We start from the raw sequence: 19,016 nt of genomic DNA on the forward strand, positions 1-19,016 counted from the left end.
CAGATTGCTGGCAACCTCTATAAATCTATACGAGCTTGCGATCGAGTGCTATATTTGTGCTATCGAGATTATTGAAAAAGTGTGCTCACTCGTGACACGGCTAGCTAGTGTGGTGGCCGGGTTGCTATTCGGTAGGGGGTGCGCGCCCCGCGCACGGCCACAATCTATGTATATAAGTATACAATACAATACTTTTTATATTATATTACATATATTTACATATTATATATGTATAAAATATGATTGATCTACACACCTATAGGGTTATTTGTTAATTAATAATTAAAAATTCAAGAACGCGAGAAGGCAAGAAAATAATTTCTTGTTGCTACTTACAATCCAACATGATCGCACCGAAACGGAAGTTTCAAAGAAATGCGTTATCTCTCGTTTCCGAATAAAAAAATCTTATAAATACTTTTCAAATGAAAAAAAAAAACATCGAATGACCGACAGTCCGGGATCTAAATACCTGGACGCGACGCGCACGTTCCGAGCGCGCAAAAAACTGACGCATGTTAACGCAGCTTGACCTTGACGCGTCAGATGGAATTTTACGACGTCCGATATATGCATGTGTGTGTGTGTGTGTGTGTGTGTGTGTGTGCGCACGTGCCCACGTGGTATATGTGCGCGCGTAATTTAATACATAATACATCGCGTTATTGCATCGCTGATAACTCGCGGAACACGGCACGGCCGCCGGGCAGCGGGCACTCGGGCAGTGCCGGGCAGTGCGCCGATGGATCGCGTGACGCGCGTTTGGAGTCGGAGAATCGACACGCAAGGGTTTGTAGGTTAGACCGCGAGGCTCCGAGATTGATCGACGCGGGAGGAAGAAAGAGGAGAAGGATTTGAAACACGATGCGGGCGGCTATCGCGGTGTGCTGCGTCTTCCTCGGCTGCTGCACCAACGTCGTGTTTCTGGAACTGCTGGTCAAGTGAGTATCGATGACTGGGCCAAACCTGCTGCGTTACATAACGCGCGCTGCACACGCTGTCCATTTAGAATTCTTAAAACACGGTTTTATCGCTTTATTCGTACCTTAACGTCCGTACTTTCGTGCGGCTTACTTAAAGATAAAAGCATTTGTGGCCGCCGCTCGTGATACTATTAAAAAAAAATGTCACTGCTGACGGCTGCAATGAGCGTCGTTATGATGAGATAATTGTTGCGAAATGAAAATAAGAAATGGATAAGATTTTTGTTCTCCATCGCTCCCGGTTTTTCAGGGATGATCCTGGCAGTGGAAATCTCATCACGTTCTCGCAGTTTCTCTTCATAGCGGTCGAGGGATTTCTGTTTACGTCCAAATGCGGCACCGTCAAACCAAACGTAGGCATAAAGGATTACTTTATTTTAGTCACAATGTTTTTTATTGCCAACGTATGCAATAATTATGCGTTTGACTTTAATATTCCTATGCCACTGCACATGATATTTAGAGCTGTGAGTAGCCCATAGATTCATTTCTGGATAGAAGATAAATCGCAGGCTTTGCTGCAGGTATACTGTACGTTGTATTGTTCCAGGGTTCTCTAATAGCCAACATGATTATGGGTATTATTATTTTAAACAAGAAGTATACGTTTAGCAAATATTTATCAGTATTTATGATCACTGTGGGAATAGCGCTCTGCACAATCGTTAGCGGCAAGGAGATCAAGTCCTTGCGGCAGAAAAATGTGGAGCAAGTAGCTACGACGCCGTGGGACGACTTCTTCTGGTGGATCTTGGGCATATCTCTGCTCACGATCGCCTTATTCGTTTCCGCTAGAATGGGTATTTATCAGGAAGTACTGCACAGCCGGTACGGTAAAAACGCGCGAGAGGCTTTGTATTATACGGTAAGTCGTTCCTCATTTCTTCTCGTTAAATGTCAATGTCATAATTCAACGATATAATTGAGAAATTCTTTACAGCATCTGTTACCGTTGCCATTCTTCCTAATGCTAGCGCCTAATATTTATGATCACTGGAACTTTGCGCTCGCATCTGAGCCGCTGAGGTTGCCCGTGATCGGTGTACATATCCCATCGTTAATCGCATATTTAATTGGAAACATTCTGACGCAGTATCCTTTTCTAAATATAGCTATGTCATAATACTTTCGTACGAACACGCGCGCGCGCGCGCGCGCACACACACACACACACACACACATAATATCAGGACATCTGTACGTATGTACTATCGCACCTCCGAAGTATTCTCCTTAACTGTACTTTCAGATATATGTGCATTAGCTCTGTATTCGTATTAACTACGGAGTGCAACTCCCTTACGGTTACTCTGGTAATAACATTGCGAAAGTTCCTGTCGTTGTTATTCTCTATAATCTATTTCAAAAATCCGTTTACTATATATCATTGGACTGGTACGTTACTAGTCTTCATAGGTACGGTTATTTTTACGGAAGTGATACCAAAGATTACGCAAAGCTTACAACAGACGAAACCTAAGACGAAAAAAACGGAATAGGTGCATTAACTTTAAAAATAAGACAGGCAAATAATTATCTTTAAGGCATTTTATAGTAATTGTGTTATTTCGATACGTACGGAAGCATAAGAGAGATTCTTGGATAGATATGACGTGAAAATGATGCCCGTCCATTGTTTTGTATAATATATGCTTTTGTAAAATAGCGAATGCGTTTTCGAAATCTTTCAACCTCAATTATATTTTCATAATTCATTTAATAAAAAGGATTGTATTCTCTCTTTCGGTCGCTAAGTACCTGATGGATCAGATTTGTTAAACGCAAATAAATTAGGCTATTGGTTCGATCAATGACTTCGCAAGTTCGGTTTTAACGATGCAAGTATATTTCCGTTGTATAGTATATATTTTTTTACAATAAATATATATCTTTCTATCTAGCAACAATTCAATTTAAATTCGATATCAGGGCACAGTGTTCGAGTGTTATAGATGATCATATATCGCTTAATTTAAATCCCTTAGGCTCGTTGTTCGGAAAGTTCTCTCGGAAAATGGTAGACGCAAAAAACGGTAAAGAGTCACGACGTTAAAATAATGAGAAACGAACGTTTATATATCGCCGCGTTATACCTTGGCACGCATGTACAGCTCGTAAAATATCTTAATTACATCTAATTAAACTAATTTCCTATTTACATTATCTATTTGTGGAAAGAAGGATGTACAATGGCACGAGTTAACTATCCGCATACGAGCCAGCTATTTTAATGCTCGTCGAAACAAACATCATACTCGATTATGATATAAATGTACAAAAATGTAAGAAAATAAAGCTAAAATCCAAGAAAGGAGTACGCCGCTGTCGCCGTGCACAGCCGAGATATGAAAAACGGATTTATTTTACCACGAGTTTAACGTTAAGGTAAATGAACATAATATTCGGCTCTAATCTAGTTCATATTACAATACGTATACTAATGTGTATTATAAACGTTGCAACGATAGAAGAAATATCTTCTTACAACTACTATTAAATTGGTCAACGTATATGTATAATTTCTGATTTATTCTTGCGATTAAAGTCTTAAAAAAAAAGATGCAAGACAATGAACGTACATAAAATATACATACATAAAATTCACACACACACTTTGTCTCTCATTAACAAATAGATTTTTATACTAAATTATGAAATCTCAATTTAGAAACTGATTCCATAATTTAGTACAAAATTGTAATGACCTAACGAAATCACACCTGGCCCTTTATTTATCTATAATCACTCCTTCATGTCATGCGATACAGATCTCAAGCACATGTGGACAGTCTGATATAAAATACATATTTAATATCATTTTTGATATTGTACTTTATCTAAAACATTTGATCAATGTTGTTGTTCAAGTTTTATCCTCGAATTATATTCTTGATGTGTCAAGGGGAAAAGATTGATAATTATGTAAAAAAGAAAAAAATAATTTGCTTGTGAATTCGTAATGTTGAAAAAAAAAACATTCTGTAAAGTTCTGAAAGATCAGAAATCACAAGAATAAATCGAATATGTATAGGTAATCATAATTCGTCGATCTTTGAGTTGAACATCATTTCACGTTGATCAACCCATCGATTTTGAGAATCAAATAATTGGTTATTAACAAAATGTTGTGTTAAAAAGAAGTGACTCGGGTTTCTCCACGACCTTGAAGATATTGGACAGTTCGTCAACCAAGGTTTCATATCGGTAGGCCACTCGTATGTCTGGTACGTTGGTTCGAGTGATATCGTTACCAGCGACTCCTTCCTTCGTATAGTTAGGTCCTAACCAGTACTGCTTACTCTGCAAAATGAAAAACAATTAAATCACATGACATTTCGTCACGTCCATGCATCAAGCAAGTGTACGGAATCGAGAGATGCGTTATCACTATAAGAAGACACACAAGTGTTAATCCGATCTCTTGGTTGCTCTTTATGTACACGGAAGACTGATATAATTACTCACCTTATGCGGAAACCCACTCATAATAACGGAATTGCGTGCTAGCTCACACATGTCACACGAACTGAGTTTCCACACTTGCGCAGCAATACTATATTCTTCCATCAGGGGTTCCTATAATTAATACATCATATCATATCAATATATGAACCGTGAAATAATATATAGCAATAGTAATTTTTATATATTAGCGAGTTTTACAAATTACAAAAAAGATTATTGTATTGTCTACAGTATATAGTATTTCTTATTTACCTTAGTAAAATGAAACTGAAGAGGATCGTCCGTGGACAAGCTTACACATAGCCCTCTAGCAAGGTATTCTGGAAGTGGATTACGGTGATAGTTCAGGAAAAGCGAGTTGTTACTGAGCGGCGACATCGCGATGCCGATTTGCGTAAGATAATACAAATATTGGAGCACGGGAACTTTTCTGAGCAGTAGGCCATGTGAAATATTCTCCGCCATCATGTAGCCACACACAAGATGTTGAATGGGTCCTGCCTCGCCGCAGTGAGGTCTCAGGACAAATGTATTGAAACCTTGTTCTCTATAAAAATAAAAGATTTCACGTCTCGGATGTAATGAGACAATTACTCAAAATAGAATTTTGAAAACTTGATAATCAACGTACGCTCTAAATTGATTGAGGACCGTCATATTTGCATAAGTGTAGTATTGGTAATATCCGTATGGCGGATTCTCTATGTCGTCCCATTCAGCGGGTGGACAAACGTCTTTATCGAAGAGAGGATTTTCAGGCTTACTTTCATCGTCCACGGAATCGAAACCTATTACCTGTGACAATAATATAGCGAATGCATTTAGAAAAGTACAACAACAGTAACAGAAATGAAAATTAGAAGAATAATATAAAATAGAAAAACATACGTATTGGAGAAATTTATGCAGCTCCGGATGAGAATTGGGATCGTTGGTTACTTCGAAGAGCGGCAGGAAGATGTTGTTAATAATCTCTTGGAAGTTCGTCATGAGTTTGTTCAGCTTAAAGATATCGCTATATACAAAATGCGAGCAATGAGAAATCCGTCAAACTTTAAGTGCCGCCGCGTATACCATATAACAGACTTACTATAATCTAGGAATCTGTATGAGCCAGCGTACGTTGTCCGAATACACGTCACCCTGAATCGCCCACTTAGCTAGTTTATCCCATTCTTCTGGATTCTTGCCATAAATCGAAAGACGCAGCTCCGCGTTCTGATATTTGGACTCCTCGAGGTCGCTTGCGACCTCCTTGATTATACGCGCAAAATATGAACCGTTCAGATAGTTATCGGTCTTGAGAAAAACTTCGCGCAAGCGGCTTTCACCGATAGGATTGTACTTCGCGTTGAACTTGTCGAATCTGTGAAACGTATTTCTGTCCTGCGACAAAAAGGGAAAATAACGTGTAAATATTTTTTGGAGGACTTCCTCGATATCTTAAATGTAAACATCATTCGGAAGAATACTTACTGCATGCACGTCCAACATGTCGACGCTCAGATCGTAAGTCGTCAGATTCATGGATTGAAAAACTTCGCGGAGTGTCATGGTCTCACCGGTTTTGGAACAAGTGACCACTTCATCGGCGTGATTCTTCAACGTTTTCTTGATGAATCTAAGCAGGTGCTTTTGATTCATGCATGAAGCCGCATGTATGTGAGTATCGACCTGTGGTGAATTCAATCATATAATAGCGCAATCACACGCGTCGTTGATGTATAAGCAGAAAGAAAATTTGAAATAATACTATACATCATCAATTATATCATCAACACTATACATTCTTAATTTGAAATAACACTACAAAAGAAATCTAAAACCTTCTTTAATTTTCTGCTTTGAAATTGCATTATCCTGTTTCTAACTTTGCAATAAATATTGGTCTTACAAATTACGGTCTCAATACACTTGCAAACTTGAATTGTTTGCGTACAGACCTTCCTGATGTTATAGAAGTCCCGGTGCGGCACGGCCTTCTGACTCGCCAGTTCTCTGAGCTCGTTCAACAGCACATGTAACTGATACTTGGAGGAGAGATAACTCAATCTTCGGTAACAGAAGGATTTCAAGGGCCCGTCGGCGATCATGGTGCACAGAAGGTTCATGTCCTGGACGAAGGCCGCCAGGTCCGGATACGAATACGGGACCGGCTTGCCGTTAGCCAGGTCCTCCTCATTGGCGAACAGGTTGAACACGCCGTTGACCGGTACGATCTTGTAATTCTTTGTCGGTGGAAATTCGCATTCCCACGGATCGCCCCGGGAAGCAGGTGCATGTACCGGGTGATCTGTTGATAATTGATTAAGGCGCGCGATTAGCGAGGCATCATTTAGCGCGCCAACTGTCTGTTGCCGCAGCGCTGTTTAATTTATTAATTCAGAAATAATAACTATATCGCATATGGTAAAAAGACTCTATGACGGTTAAGCAGCAGCTAGTGACTCAAAACAGCGTGCAACAGGAAATTCGAGGTAAGGATATTTAATAGGTATTAGGAAGACCTGTCCGAGAGACGTCTTTGATCAGCGCGTCGATGTCCGCGTCCGATTGAGTGCCCCCGATTTCTTTCACAATATCCAGCAGCTCTTTTCCTTAGAAAATATGTAATAAAACTGGCATCGTATACTCTTCATTAACTCATACGCTAAGAATGTATAGTGCTTGGCACACTAAACTAAAGCTGTGCTTTGTATGAAGCTCCGCACGAGGAGTCGCGTGATTATATACGCATCGCTGCGCCCGACAAAAAAGAAATTAAAAGAAAAATTACACAACACACGAACGGTAGTTTGACGTCGTTATTGCCATCGGCGCTTGAAGCGTTAAAACGTTAATGTTAATTGCACTGGAATTTTTATAAAGATTACAATCACATGTTTTCTTGGTAGACAACGGCACGAGGAAGGGACGTCGGGAGATACGCGTGGTAAAGGTATGGAACATCGGATTGGATTTTCAACATACAACTTTGAGACACGAGCTGTTTCTCAATCAACGATAGCTACCTTCGATGGCCTTGCGATCATCGTGGTGAACTTCGTCGTCTGTGGTGAGTGGTCTTTTATCGATACTGCGCAAGAACCTAGAAGGAATAGTGGGGAAGCTCTGTTTGGAGTTGTTCATGTATTTCTCGCGCATCGCCAACGCTTGCACCAGCATCTTGGAGGCCCTTTGAAGATCTTCCAGAGGCACCTATGTATAATTTTTATAGATAAAGCACGGTAATATAAAATTAATCGGAGCAACGAAGTAATTTTTCAAATTACTTCGTTTAAATTAGTCGTTTGCGCCGCTCACTTTTCATATCGAAAAGTGCCGACGAGCGTCGCAACAAACTTGATAATGCATGGCACTCCTGCAGCTTCTACTGCCATTTTCAGAACTTGATTAGACTTACTTAATTAGACTTTATAAACAGAATGTTTTCATTAAGCTTATTAAAAATAAATAAAAAAGTGCATATAAAATAAATTTCATTTTTATGACATGCACTTATGACACCTTCCGACATGGAACAGAACAAGTATGAATGTGCTGCTTGACATTTTTCGCACAGATTTTATTTTTTATTTTATTTTAAATATTTAATAATATTTTTTAATAAGTTTCCTGTTGATTATAAAACATTCATTATCTATTATGACATAAAAATCTTTATAATAAGGTAACATCAAATATGTACATCTAATTTAATTTAAACTTTAATACAATATTTATGCTTAAACTGATTTTGATATATTTCATATTAAAATTATTATAGCGATAAAATAAAACTAGATTAAAGGCATCGCTTATAGTTTAATGTGGATGTAACATAAAGGGAGAGGGGGCAAAGCCAAGCGCGACCAAGGTTTCTCGCGTAAATCCGCAGTCTCAAGGTTTCCATTTCACACAAAATCTCCAGAGACATATCCGTGCATAATAGCATCCGCGAAACCATAAAGCTGAAGTTATATGGTACATCTCGACTATAGTGATCGATCTTGTGTCGATTATTTGATATCTTACAATTATTATTTCTCGAGACATATCTTATAGATAATCCATTTTTTCGTATCTTTATCATTTCTAAATTTAATCACTTAATTTTTATTTAATCACGGCACATTCGGCAAATTGTAGCCATAAAGATACCCGTTAAATGATGCAATAATTTCCAAAGTATCGCGTCATTCAGTAAATTATATAACAAATACAGTTATCGTGTGAAAAAAATAGTCATGAGAAGCGTTAAAAATCAAATATAAATTAGCTAAAACAGTTTGAGACTCACTCCGGAAGTGTCCTCGCCGGATATGGAGACCCGTTGAAAATGAGGTACGAAATCATTTTCTTCGATCTTGAAACTATGATCGATGTCATCAGGAACTCCTGGATGGAGCGACGGCTCGTAATGACTGCGACGTTCCTCAAGATCTTTCGCAGCTCTATTAAATACAAAAAGAAACCGTTGACTCTACAAAGAGTTTATTTTTTCTTACATAAAATAAAATTTTGTAGTAAAGTATACCTTTATACAAAATAACGCAATTATTCTGCAAAATATTAAAAGGAAATTTTTTTCATCTAAAAATCCGTGACAAGATTTTTTATTAAAATAATTTAATTGTAACTTTTTAATCTCAATATCTTCTCAATATCAACCATCTTAGTAATTACAACTGATATTTTTTTAGTTTTAATAATATTATATTTATTAATTAACTATATGACATTTTTTATTAAAATAATTTACAACTTTTTAATTCTCATTATCAAATATCTTACTAATTAAAACTGATATTTTTTATATTTTATTAATATTATTATATTTATTAATTAAATATGTGACAAAAATTTTTATTAAAATATAATGTATTGTAACTTTTTAATTCTCAATATCAAAAAACTTAGTAATTAAAACTGATATTTTCTAAATTATATTAATATAAAATCCATTCAAAAATTAAACAAATAAAATGCAATATCTATTTACAACTCTGAAACATTCTACCTCATTTTCGTTTCACTTCAGATTGGAGCAAGGAATTTTCTTTCATATCGTTATACATATCAACTGTTGCCCTGTGCAGAACAAGTATCTAAAATTATCTTATACAAACGTCGATAGGAGAGAATTTATAGCGCGGAGTTAATTGACGGGTCGCAACAGAGGCAAATAAAATACACTTTCGTGATCGAGAGTCTTCAATCACGAGAGAGTGGGGTTAAATTCGACGAAGTCGTGATAGATACTTCATGGACTTTTGATCCGAGGGTTATCAAGGAATATCGAGGCGATATTCTTTTTTTATATATATATATACATGGGAGCAAATTAAAAGCTCCGTAAGATAATCACTCTTCAATTATAATGCACCACGCATGAGATGTTCCATTAATGCCTGTCCGTATATATATCCCGGTTTATTTCCTCGTGTCCATAATTTCATAATATTATCAAGACGAGACTTGTATATTGAAAATAATATCTCTGACGAGAAATATTAAAATGACTCGCAAAACAGCATAAAATAATTGTTTTCAGGATAATTTTAAATATATCCTGTCGAATACAAAAATGTCAAATTAAAAAATTAATATAATAATTTTATAATATATTAGCTAAATGTTACTAATATTGTATTACTATATTAGTAATGAAAAATAATATATATATTTTATCATCGTTAATTATATCTTTAAATAATAATATCATGAAATTGAATAATTTCATGATTTATACTTCTAATTACGGTATTTAGATTCATCAGCACTAAATTGAATAACACATTTTCCCCATATATGATTATATCCACTTAAGCACTTAATAATAATTTATGACGCATGGATTGGAGGAATAAGAGCGATAGATCAATAAATCGATAATCAGAACAAAATTGTAAAATATATTCGGTCTTCATACGCGAGAATTTAAGAAACAAAAAGCGTGGCTCGCCATCCGCTGATCCGCCCTCATAATATCAAAGCACGAATTACCTCAGGAGAATCCTATTATCCCTCGTCCATCGTTTTGACTCGTTTGCGCAGGCGAACATGTTACGCGATCGATACCACGTGTTGGAGATCGATCGCTTTTACGCGCGCGGAATAGATCGCGGTGCGGAAGCGCGAGTCGAGTAATGCGACGCGCAAATTCGTGCCGCGCTATTCTCCAAGCTCATTTGCCACAACACCTCCCTCCTTTTCACAGACGCGATACATGGGATTCCATCGCTGAGGATGGGTTTCCACTTGCAGCGATCGACGAATCGTGTTCGTTTCGACCTAAACGGCGTCTCTCGATCACAATCGTCGGTCGACCGTATCACCCGATCTTCGGTAACCCCGGTCGAAAGTCTCCGTGATCTTTCATGATTAGTCGGCCGGAACAGCCGATAAGTTCTCTTTATGGAAGCTGACGGGGCGCAGTGGGAGCCGCGTGGTCCTTTCCCGGTTTCTTCCACGATCTCGTGCATATATTCCGCCACCCTGCCGTGTTCTGTCAAATGAACGTAATCGTTCCGGCTTCATTGCTGAGCGCATTCGATAATTTTAAAAATCTCCATTTCGCGCACAGAAAATTACATGCGACTCGCAAACAAATATTCCGCGCTGAATCGGAATACGCGGAGACTGCGGAGAGTCACGGAAGCGGAAAATATCGAGTTGAAATGAATTGTAAAGGGAAAAACGGAACATAATATGGAATTTATTCGACGCGCAGGTAAAATTAATTCATGCGTGCAGGAGAAACAGATAGGAGAATGATTATTATTTCTATTGTATAAATATATAATCTCTCAATCGTTACTGCTATTTTGTTCGTGACTCCGTCAGTGTTTTTATACTTTATATCCTCTCTCATTTATAGTTGACAAATAGTTGCGGGATGTGGCGAAAGAGTAAAAAAAACTCCTCGGTGTAATAGCAGAGTGCGGCGCTATACGTTGCTGCGGTAAACGCGTTCGTCACACCTTTGTACGTACTTGCCTCCCCACGCGATAAATCTCGCTAAACGCCGCAACTACAAAAAGTTTATAGAAAGAAAATGCCAAAATAGCAAACGCTATTTCAATTCATGTACGAGACACAACAGGGCCGATATATCGCACAGTCTCCGATTAACGTGATCCTCCGATTAAACTCGCTCTTCGTCTCTTTCTAGGGGGACAGTTAGAAAGAGATGGAGAGTGAGTTTAATCGGAGACTGTGATATCGGCCCACATTCGAATAAGTATCTTCAAAGTTTCGAGGTATCTATTCATGGAAAGAATTCATGAAAATAATTATGTAGAACACTCAAACTGATCGCTAAAATGTCAAAATTTTTTACAGCATTATCATATCATACTTCAGCGACCTATTATAATTATTTTTATGGCGCAACAAAATTATTTTCAGCGATCTGTATCTAGCTAAAATTTTTAGATACTTGAGCAAAATCGTTCTTTCCGTGCTCATGTCGAAGATTCTTTAAATTTCATTTCTGAATCCTCTCTTTTATTCCTTGCTAATCTTTGATCACCCAACGTCTAGGGGGGGTCTCAGGGAGATTTAAATTCGTATATCGCGGAAATTACAAGGGCAACGTGCAAGCAAGCGAGACTCGATGGGGGAACGCAGGATTGATAAATCTCCCGGATTAGAGAGAGAGTCGCGAATTTGAATCGAATTCTCGGAGGATCCTCGAACCGCGCATCGCACATTTCTACGTCAGCGATACTGTTGACGCGGTGTTTAATCGCAAACATGAGAAGCGTCCCACTCTTCAATTGACTCACTCGCCAACATCGGACGCGATCTCGTACTCGTCCTACGTCCACAAAGGATTAGCGTCGCTGCAGTCCGATTAGGATATCGCGCTTAAACGCGAGACTCTTAGAAAGCTCGCTTATATACATCTCAGCTTTCACACGCTATACCAATTACGTCATTACGTGGATCGAACGTGTGTCGGTGCCGCGTTGCAACGTATAACAGACGCTTTCGAGCTCCGGTAATGTAATTGCATCGCACGGCGAAGGGGATCGATAAATCAAAATCTCCGACTGCCACAAATCGAGGTAGAGACCGATTTGACACGTAATCCAAATAGGGTTCATTATACGTACCCCGGGGAAGGATCAGATATTTTCTTTTTAATAAATCTTTTTTAATAAATCCCTCTCAACGATCGCGTTCAATGCAGTTAAGCATATTATGCAGAAACATATATTATCGAATTCGTTATAAAGGATATTTTCTACATTCGAAAAATAATAGTTAAATTTATTTCTGCATATGCCACATGACGCTAATTCTTCACGGGGGGGGGGAGGACCGCAGCTACGAATATTATTACGCCGCGATCGCGAATCCGATGTAGTTTCGTCAGTAGATCCCGGTGATTTGCGATAATCTCTACAATCATATCGGCGATTTAGCGTGAGGTCCATTTTCCCCGGATCGCCGGCTATTATACCGGTTTCGACGCGGAGCACGGCGCGCGGCACGCATACGCAGCCCTCGTGTGCGAACGATACCTTAAACGATACCTCCTCCGCGCACATGCAACTCTTTCGACCGGCAGCCGGAAGTCGCGTGCGCCACCGAGCGTACGTCCGGTATCAACGACGGTCGCACGAGAACTGAGCGGGTGGACCGAGGACGGCCACGGCCGATCGCGCGGGCAACCCTTTCGACCCACCCCCGCGCCCGCGGCCACAACGAGGTTCCTCCCGGTGTTTTACCGCGCTCTCCGATGGCATATTAAAAAAAAAAAAAAAAAAAAAACGGCCGACGCATGGTTTCCGCTTACCATGTGTAAATATAGGGAAGTAACGCGACGTGGTTTACACATGGTGTCCCTTGTGCATGCTAAATGCGTCATTGAAATTATTAGCGCGACACTCGCGGCGTATTTATCGCTCGCTTAATTGAACGCTTAGGCCTCCCCCAATAGTTTTTATCCGTTGCGTCGTTATTATTTTTCCCCGAGTATCGCCAATGATATCGCAGTCGCAAGTTATGTCAAAATGCTTTTATAGGTAATTTTATCGGTACTCAAGATACGCTTCAATATCGTTCAAGTACCTTGAGTACTTCTAATTAGGGGCAACAAACAGAAATATATGGACGGGGAGGAAACTACCTTGAATAATGATCGATTTTTGAGACGGAGGTCGTTATACGGGGTGTTTCGTAACAAATGGTTCGCGTTCGCGACGATTCTGTAAAAGTAAAAGCGCGTCTCTCCCGATGAGCTTTTCGCGATTTTCCGCCTTTTATCAGTTCTTCTCGCAGCTCGCGAATCGACCCTTCTTATGCAAAACCCTTCGCTCGCCTGGGACAGTTCTATTTTTAAATAAGTATTAACGATTAATATATATATGACACACATTTCGAATTTAATTATCGCGTCACATTAAGCGTCTCGAGGCCAAACAGGCACATGTCCCGCGTTGAATTATTGATCGCGGCTTTATTGGCTGCAGAGACAAGAATTCCGTTCACGACGACGACGACGACGACGACGACGACGACGACGACGATTTTATCGGTGATCAACGGCTGTCCCAAGGTAATCCGCGTTTTTCGTGCAATCGGTAAACAAAGATTGCGTAGTCGATCTAAATAACGCAAGAATGTGTCTCCTCTTGTCCCGATATATATACTTACGCACATATATAAATACATTTGCAGTTATATGCGCGACAGGTTTACGGATAATTCGTGTGCGCTCGCCAAATGCTACCCATCCTTTATATTTTTGCTACGATTTTATTAATCGTAGCGAAAATTGATAATTCAACGAGTCGAGAGAGAAAGACGTAATAACATTGATTAAAAATAACATAAATAATGAACTGCATAGTTATCCTTATTTATATAAATTGATAACTAAATCTCTGGTCCATAATTAAATCTCGCCAATAATGCCATTTAATTAATTAAACTAAATTAAATTCTGAAATTACCATTAAATATTTCAAACTAAATTATACACCACAATCAAATCATACATATATACATATAAATATGCGTGTGAATTTAAAATTCTCTACATACAATTCAAATCCTGCAATGTTTATAATATAAACTGGCCGGGCGTTATTATTGGAAACGTAAACTTTTTTCGAAAATGTAGAGAAAGAGACGCAGTAATTCTGGAAAGGGCATTTTGAGCTAAATTAAATTATTCAAATATACCGTTAATGTGTGTGATTCAAACTTATAATTATATACACCTCAATCAAATCATACACGCATAAATATGGCATATGCGTGATGTGAGTTTAAAATTCTCCATATACAGTCGACTCCTGTATAATATAAACTGGCCGGGCGTTATTATTGGAAACGTAACTTTTCTCGTAAACGTATAAGAAAAAGGACGCGGTAATTCTAAAAGAGCGCAGAGCGCTGTCCCACACACATCGAGTAGCAATGCGACATTTCTCGTGCAAAATTCCTCCTCGGCCTTTCCAGTCGAGACGTGGGCGGCGTGACCTACCAGTCTCTCTATTCGTTTATATCCTTCGCTCGGATCTACATAATACATCACGGTGAAATATCTAACGACGATATAATTCCGAACTGGTTCGCGCAGCGCAAACCCGACGAACATTGCCGAGTCGGCGGCGGCGTTCCACCGCCGCGGTTTACATAAAACATCGCGCGTAAAACGTTTTCTCATTGTTACGCCATGGTCGCGGGAAGTGGAACAGCTATTCCCTAAGCATCGCGTTCGATTGTCAATATTGTGAATACAACACAGACACAGAGTCTCTGATATAATCGTATTAAGTACCTTTAATTATATAACACGATTATGAATAAAGTAGATGTAATCGAGATATTCCTCGAGTAACCTATCTCAGATTTTCTGACCGACAAATTCCTTTCTTCTTCCCTACCTTCGCTAGATGTAAATTTAAGTTATAGCTTGGGTAAGAATTAGTGAAGCAAATTCAATATTACTTCAACAGAGAAGCAAGCTAATTCGAGATATTCTCGTCAGGCGAGTTTAAAAACCGCGTTTCGCAATTAATACGATGGTCCCGTGATAATACCGTGCAAAGAATAACCGCTCTTCTATATTTGTTCCTTAATTTTCGTAAAAGCCTTCGAACGGATCACGATACCCATTACCCGAGATACCCTGATACGCGATTGCAACACTTACAAGGGAACGGTCGGAAGTGTCCCTCACTGATTTTGATGAGTTTTTGACGGTGTAGAGTATAAAAAAATATTAGACTCATATATCTTTAGCTGTTTATCTCAAGGGGGTAAAACACCCCTTTGAAAAAACAAAAGATGAATGATTTGAAGAGTACTATTCAACTTTTGTTAAATGAAACAATTTTTCTCTATCTTTTATAGTTTCGAAAATATTCGGCCCGAAAGAGAAAAACTGATTTTTTTTCAAAGGGATGTTTTACCCCCTAAACGTTAAGATAAGCAGTAAAAAAAATATGGGTCTAATATTTCTTGATGCTCTACAACATATCCAAAGTCCATCAAAATCGGTGAGGGACACTTCCAGCCGTTCCCTTGTTAGATATGCTACAGCGTTTTAAAAACGTCAGAATGTTTAGATCGTTTAAATGTTTAAAAGATATAAGAAAGACGATATTTTTTTTCACACGTGCCTTATCTTTTGGGGAAAATAATTTTTCAAAATATTATTACTTAAAATTCTAAACATACTTTTAATTTATATGCTCAGCGATTTTCACCGAATTTTATAGTTTGTCTGGTTCGCTTAAATGTCCACGTTGCAGACACCCTGTATATAACGATCTATAGCATTTGATTTTATTAGATATTCGATCGTGCGTGTATTAGGTACCTCATATAACCGAGTTTATATACTTTATTTCCCTTGGCGATACTTTAGTACCTTTCGCAGTTGTAAATATATAATGATCGGTGTTTTGCCTCGAGTGTTGCCTACTTACCGTTTTAATCCTCAAGATTAACTTCTTTCGGTGCAAAATAATTATCTAAGCTTAACTAACTAAATTATTAATTAATCTATATATTCGATGCAATATTATAATACATGAACTCCATATAAGTATATATTAGGAGTTGTATATGTTCTAATATAAGTATACATATATTAGATTGATGTGTAAAAAGCCCGTCGTTTTCCCAAGAAGTTTTATATTAAATAAAGTTGAAGATTCTCTTTCTTCAAAAAGAGAGAAAGCTTATTTCTTCAGAAAAGGGAAGTTGGAAGCTGAAAGTTTTCTTTGAAAAGGAAATTGAAAAATTTTTCTTTAGACGATAAGAGAAGTGTATTAAAGAGCGCGATGGCTTTTTGCTGCAATATGGCTAAAATTTCAACTTTATTCCATGAGTTTCGCAAACCTTTCGCATCAGCAATTTAATAATATTTTTTTGTATTCATATTATTTGGTCGGATACAGTTAGGGTTAAATTTTGCGAGGTCATACCTTTATTAAAACATATATTTGTAAATCCGAATTACATCCCAAATTAAAATATAAAATTCAAGAAACTAAAATATCTCACATATGGAGGGGTAAAAGCCATAGTGGTGTAAGTCGAATTTTTAAAAATATTGACTCGTGTGCATAAATGCAATTTATATGTGTATTGTATAGATCGCATGTATGCACACGAGTGAATATTTTAAAAAATTTGACTTACATGGCTTTTACCCCTCTATATGTATATGAATATACAATTATAGGTATCTTAGTAAAAATGAGTTTTTACTTGAATCGATCTAAATTGTGTAAATCAAAAACGCTATAAAAATGCATGCGCTCACTTGACAGTCAGTTGCCGTTGAATCAGGAGCTTCTTCTCGATCTGCTCGATCGGGAATTGAGGTACTTCGTAAGGTGCCGAAATCTCATTCGGCAGCTCGTGAGATGCAAGTCTCAAGCCACTGCTACCGCCTGCACCGTTGCCACCGCCCTCGATACCGAAGACTGGGCTCTCGCTACCTGCGAGAAACAAAATTAATTTGCTAATGAATCGGCTAATAAAGAATGGTCTGTTTGCAATATTGAAGACTTTTCTTACTGTAATACCAAACAAGATTCTGAACTAAATCAATAACGAATATTTATTTCTCGTCCGATATGACGCATGTAAAATGTTGAATTATTTTATTTCGATGTTAATATTATTGTCTCAATACGATTTATTGCTTTTTTGTCACTCACTTTTCTTTGTGCACCTCATCATGCATACGAATATATAAATGTGCCGTGATATTAGTGAGAAAACTGCATATGCGGAAAGCATATGTGTGCACGTTAAGTTAGAGAATTTAGAGAAAGCACATATTTTGTTATAGGTGATATCAAAATATGAATTTGATAATTTCTTATTTCAAATAATTTATACAAACACAAAAGACTCGTGATACATAAAAATTACAAAGTTTTCGGGTTCGTTTAAAGATAAAGAATATAGAGTAGGCCTAGGCCGCGATGAAAAAATTGAAGGAAGATTGAAATCTTTTCATAATGGTCGATTTATTACCGTTATTTACATACTCCGTGGCTTGTCCAGTTTTCTGCAACCATTCGGTAACGGAATTGCGCTTGTACACGGCAAGAATTTCATTCTCATTTCCCATTTCGAGATCGAGAATATCATCAACTGTTTTCGTCAACACGAATCGCTATACGTTCCTGCAAACATTTCCCGGCTTTATGCTACACTTGTGTTTTCACGATCCCGTCATTCGAAAGGCTCGAAAAATGATCGATCGTCCCTGACTCGCCCAAAGATACGTATATGTACAAGAAACTTAAGATAATGAATTTGATAAGCGGGTCATTATATAGTTGGCCGAAAATACACGTCTCCCATATTACATTGTATCCAATTAAAAAGAAAGATTAGCAATTCATTATCAAGCATCAAGCAGTTGACCGAGCGTCAACTAGTTATAAATGTAATTGGTAAAGTTACCGGTCGTAATTAGTAACTACCGATTCGCTGAATTCAAGTTAAACATGCGACCAGCGATCGATCGTGATTTCAAAATACCAATAATTATAACAGAGTTGTGGGTATAGGAACGAATTGTAAGCTGCTACAAATAATTCTTTTATCATACGCGTGATTAACGTCGATCATTCCTAAATTGAACGTTATTTTGTCACTCTTATTCTAGGGAGGGTCACCAGTCTAACGATCGCACTTCCGCGCGAGACGCGTCGTTCTCCCACGATACGATCAATGGAACCAATGAGCTTGCCGCGACCCTCGACAAATCTACAAAGAGCCGCACTGCCGAGTTATTAATAGAACGCGGCGCGGTGCGCGATGACAAGGACTGTTGTTTTCGATCGTCCACAAACCAACGACGTGCTCTTCTCGTCCACGCCGCGCGGCGCCGCGCCGTCGTGTTCGCATTCGCATCGCGAGGGCAACGAGGTTCGCCGGCGCGCATTGCATTGTCGCGACTGAGGCCAAGTTCTACAACGACGGACAAAAAGCTGTTGTGACGAAGTCACTACGAATGTCGCGGACTTTACGATCAACGCGTATAGTAAACCGTACTACGTCTATACGTCAGAGGAACGGGTGAATCGGGGTTGCGTCAGG

General features: G+C 38.4%; 2 protein-coding genes across 12 annotated transcripts in view; one reads left to right on the forward strand and one right to left on the reverse strand.

The window, feature by feature from the left end:
• The first annotated feature begins 724 nt into the window (after positions 1–724).
• Positions 725–2,724, forward strand: Efr (ER GDP-fucose transporter). Its single transcript, XM_077402774.1, has 5 exons — positions 725–941; positions 1,234–1,450; positions 1,534–1,848; positions 1,924–2,075; positions 2,233–2,724. Exons 1-5 carry the CDS (start codon positions 865–867, stop codon positions 2,480–2,482), a joined length of 1,011 nt encoding a protein of 336 aa, XP_077258900.1. The 5' UTR covers positions 725–864; the 3' UTR covers positions 2,483–2,724.
• An 82-nt stretch (positions 2,725–2,806) lies between these two features.
• Ampdeam (AMP deaminase) overlaps positions 2,807–19,016 on the reverse strand; it is a 32,036-nt gene continuing 15,826 nt past the window's right edge. For 6 of the 11 annotated variants that reach the window (XM_077402763.1, XM_077402764.1, XM_077402761.1 and 3 more), the window contains exons 3-14: positions 17,221–17,398; positions 8,728–8,881; positions 7,460–7,646; positions 6,956–7,045; positions 6,392–6,741; positions 5,925–6,122; positions 5,539–5,834; positions 5,337–5,463; positions 5,080–5,243; positions 4,701–4,995; positions 4,449–4,559; positions 2,807–4,283 (exon numbers count right to left, since the gene is read on the reverse strand). In XM_077402763.1, the coding sequence (XP_077258889.1) occupies positions 4,098–4,283; positions 4,449–4,559; positions 4,701–4,995; positions 5,080–5,243; positions 5,337–5,463; positions 5,539–5,834; positions 5,925–6,122; positions 6,392–6,741; positions 6,956–7,045; positions 7,460–7,646; positions 8,728–8,881; positions 17,221–17,398 (2,336 nt within the window). In that variant the 3' untranslated portion in view covers positions 2,807–4,097. Of the gene's footprint in view, positions 4,284–4,448; positions 4,560–4,700; positions 4,996–5,079; positions 5,244–5,336; positions 5,464–5,538; positions 5,835–5,924; positions 6,123–6,391; positions 6,742–6,955; positions 7,046–7,459; positions 7,647–8,727; positions 8,882–10,433; positions 10,936–12,958; positions 13,155–17,220; positions 17,399–17,942; positions 18,095–19,016 lie in introns of those variants that run through there. The other 5 variants (XM_077402766.1, XM_077402767.1, XM_077402765.1 and 2 more) reach the window with 4 other exon arrangements.

The sequence above is a fragment of the Temnothorax americanus genome, unplaced genomic scaffold (genome assembly GCF_048541705.1).
Source record: "Temnothorax americanus isolate GAGA-0224 unplaced genomic scaffold, ASM4854170v1 Scaffold16, whole genome shotgun sequence".
NCBI classification, from domain to species: Eukaryota; Metazoa; Arthropoda; class Insecta; order Hymenoptera; family Formicidae; genus Temnothorax; species Temnothorax americanus.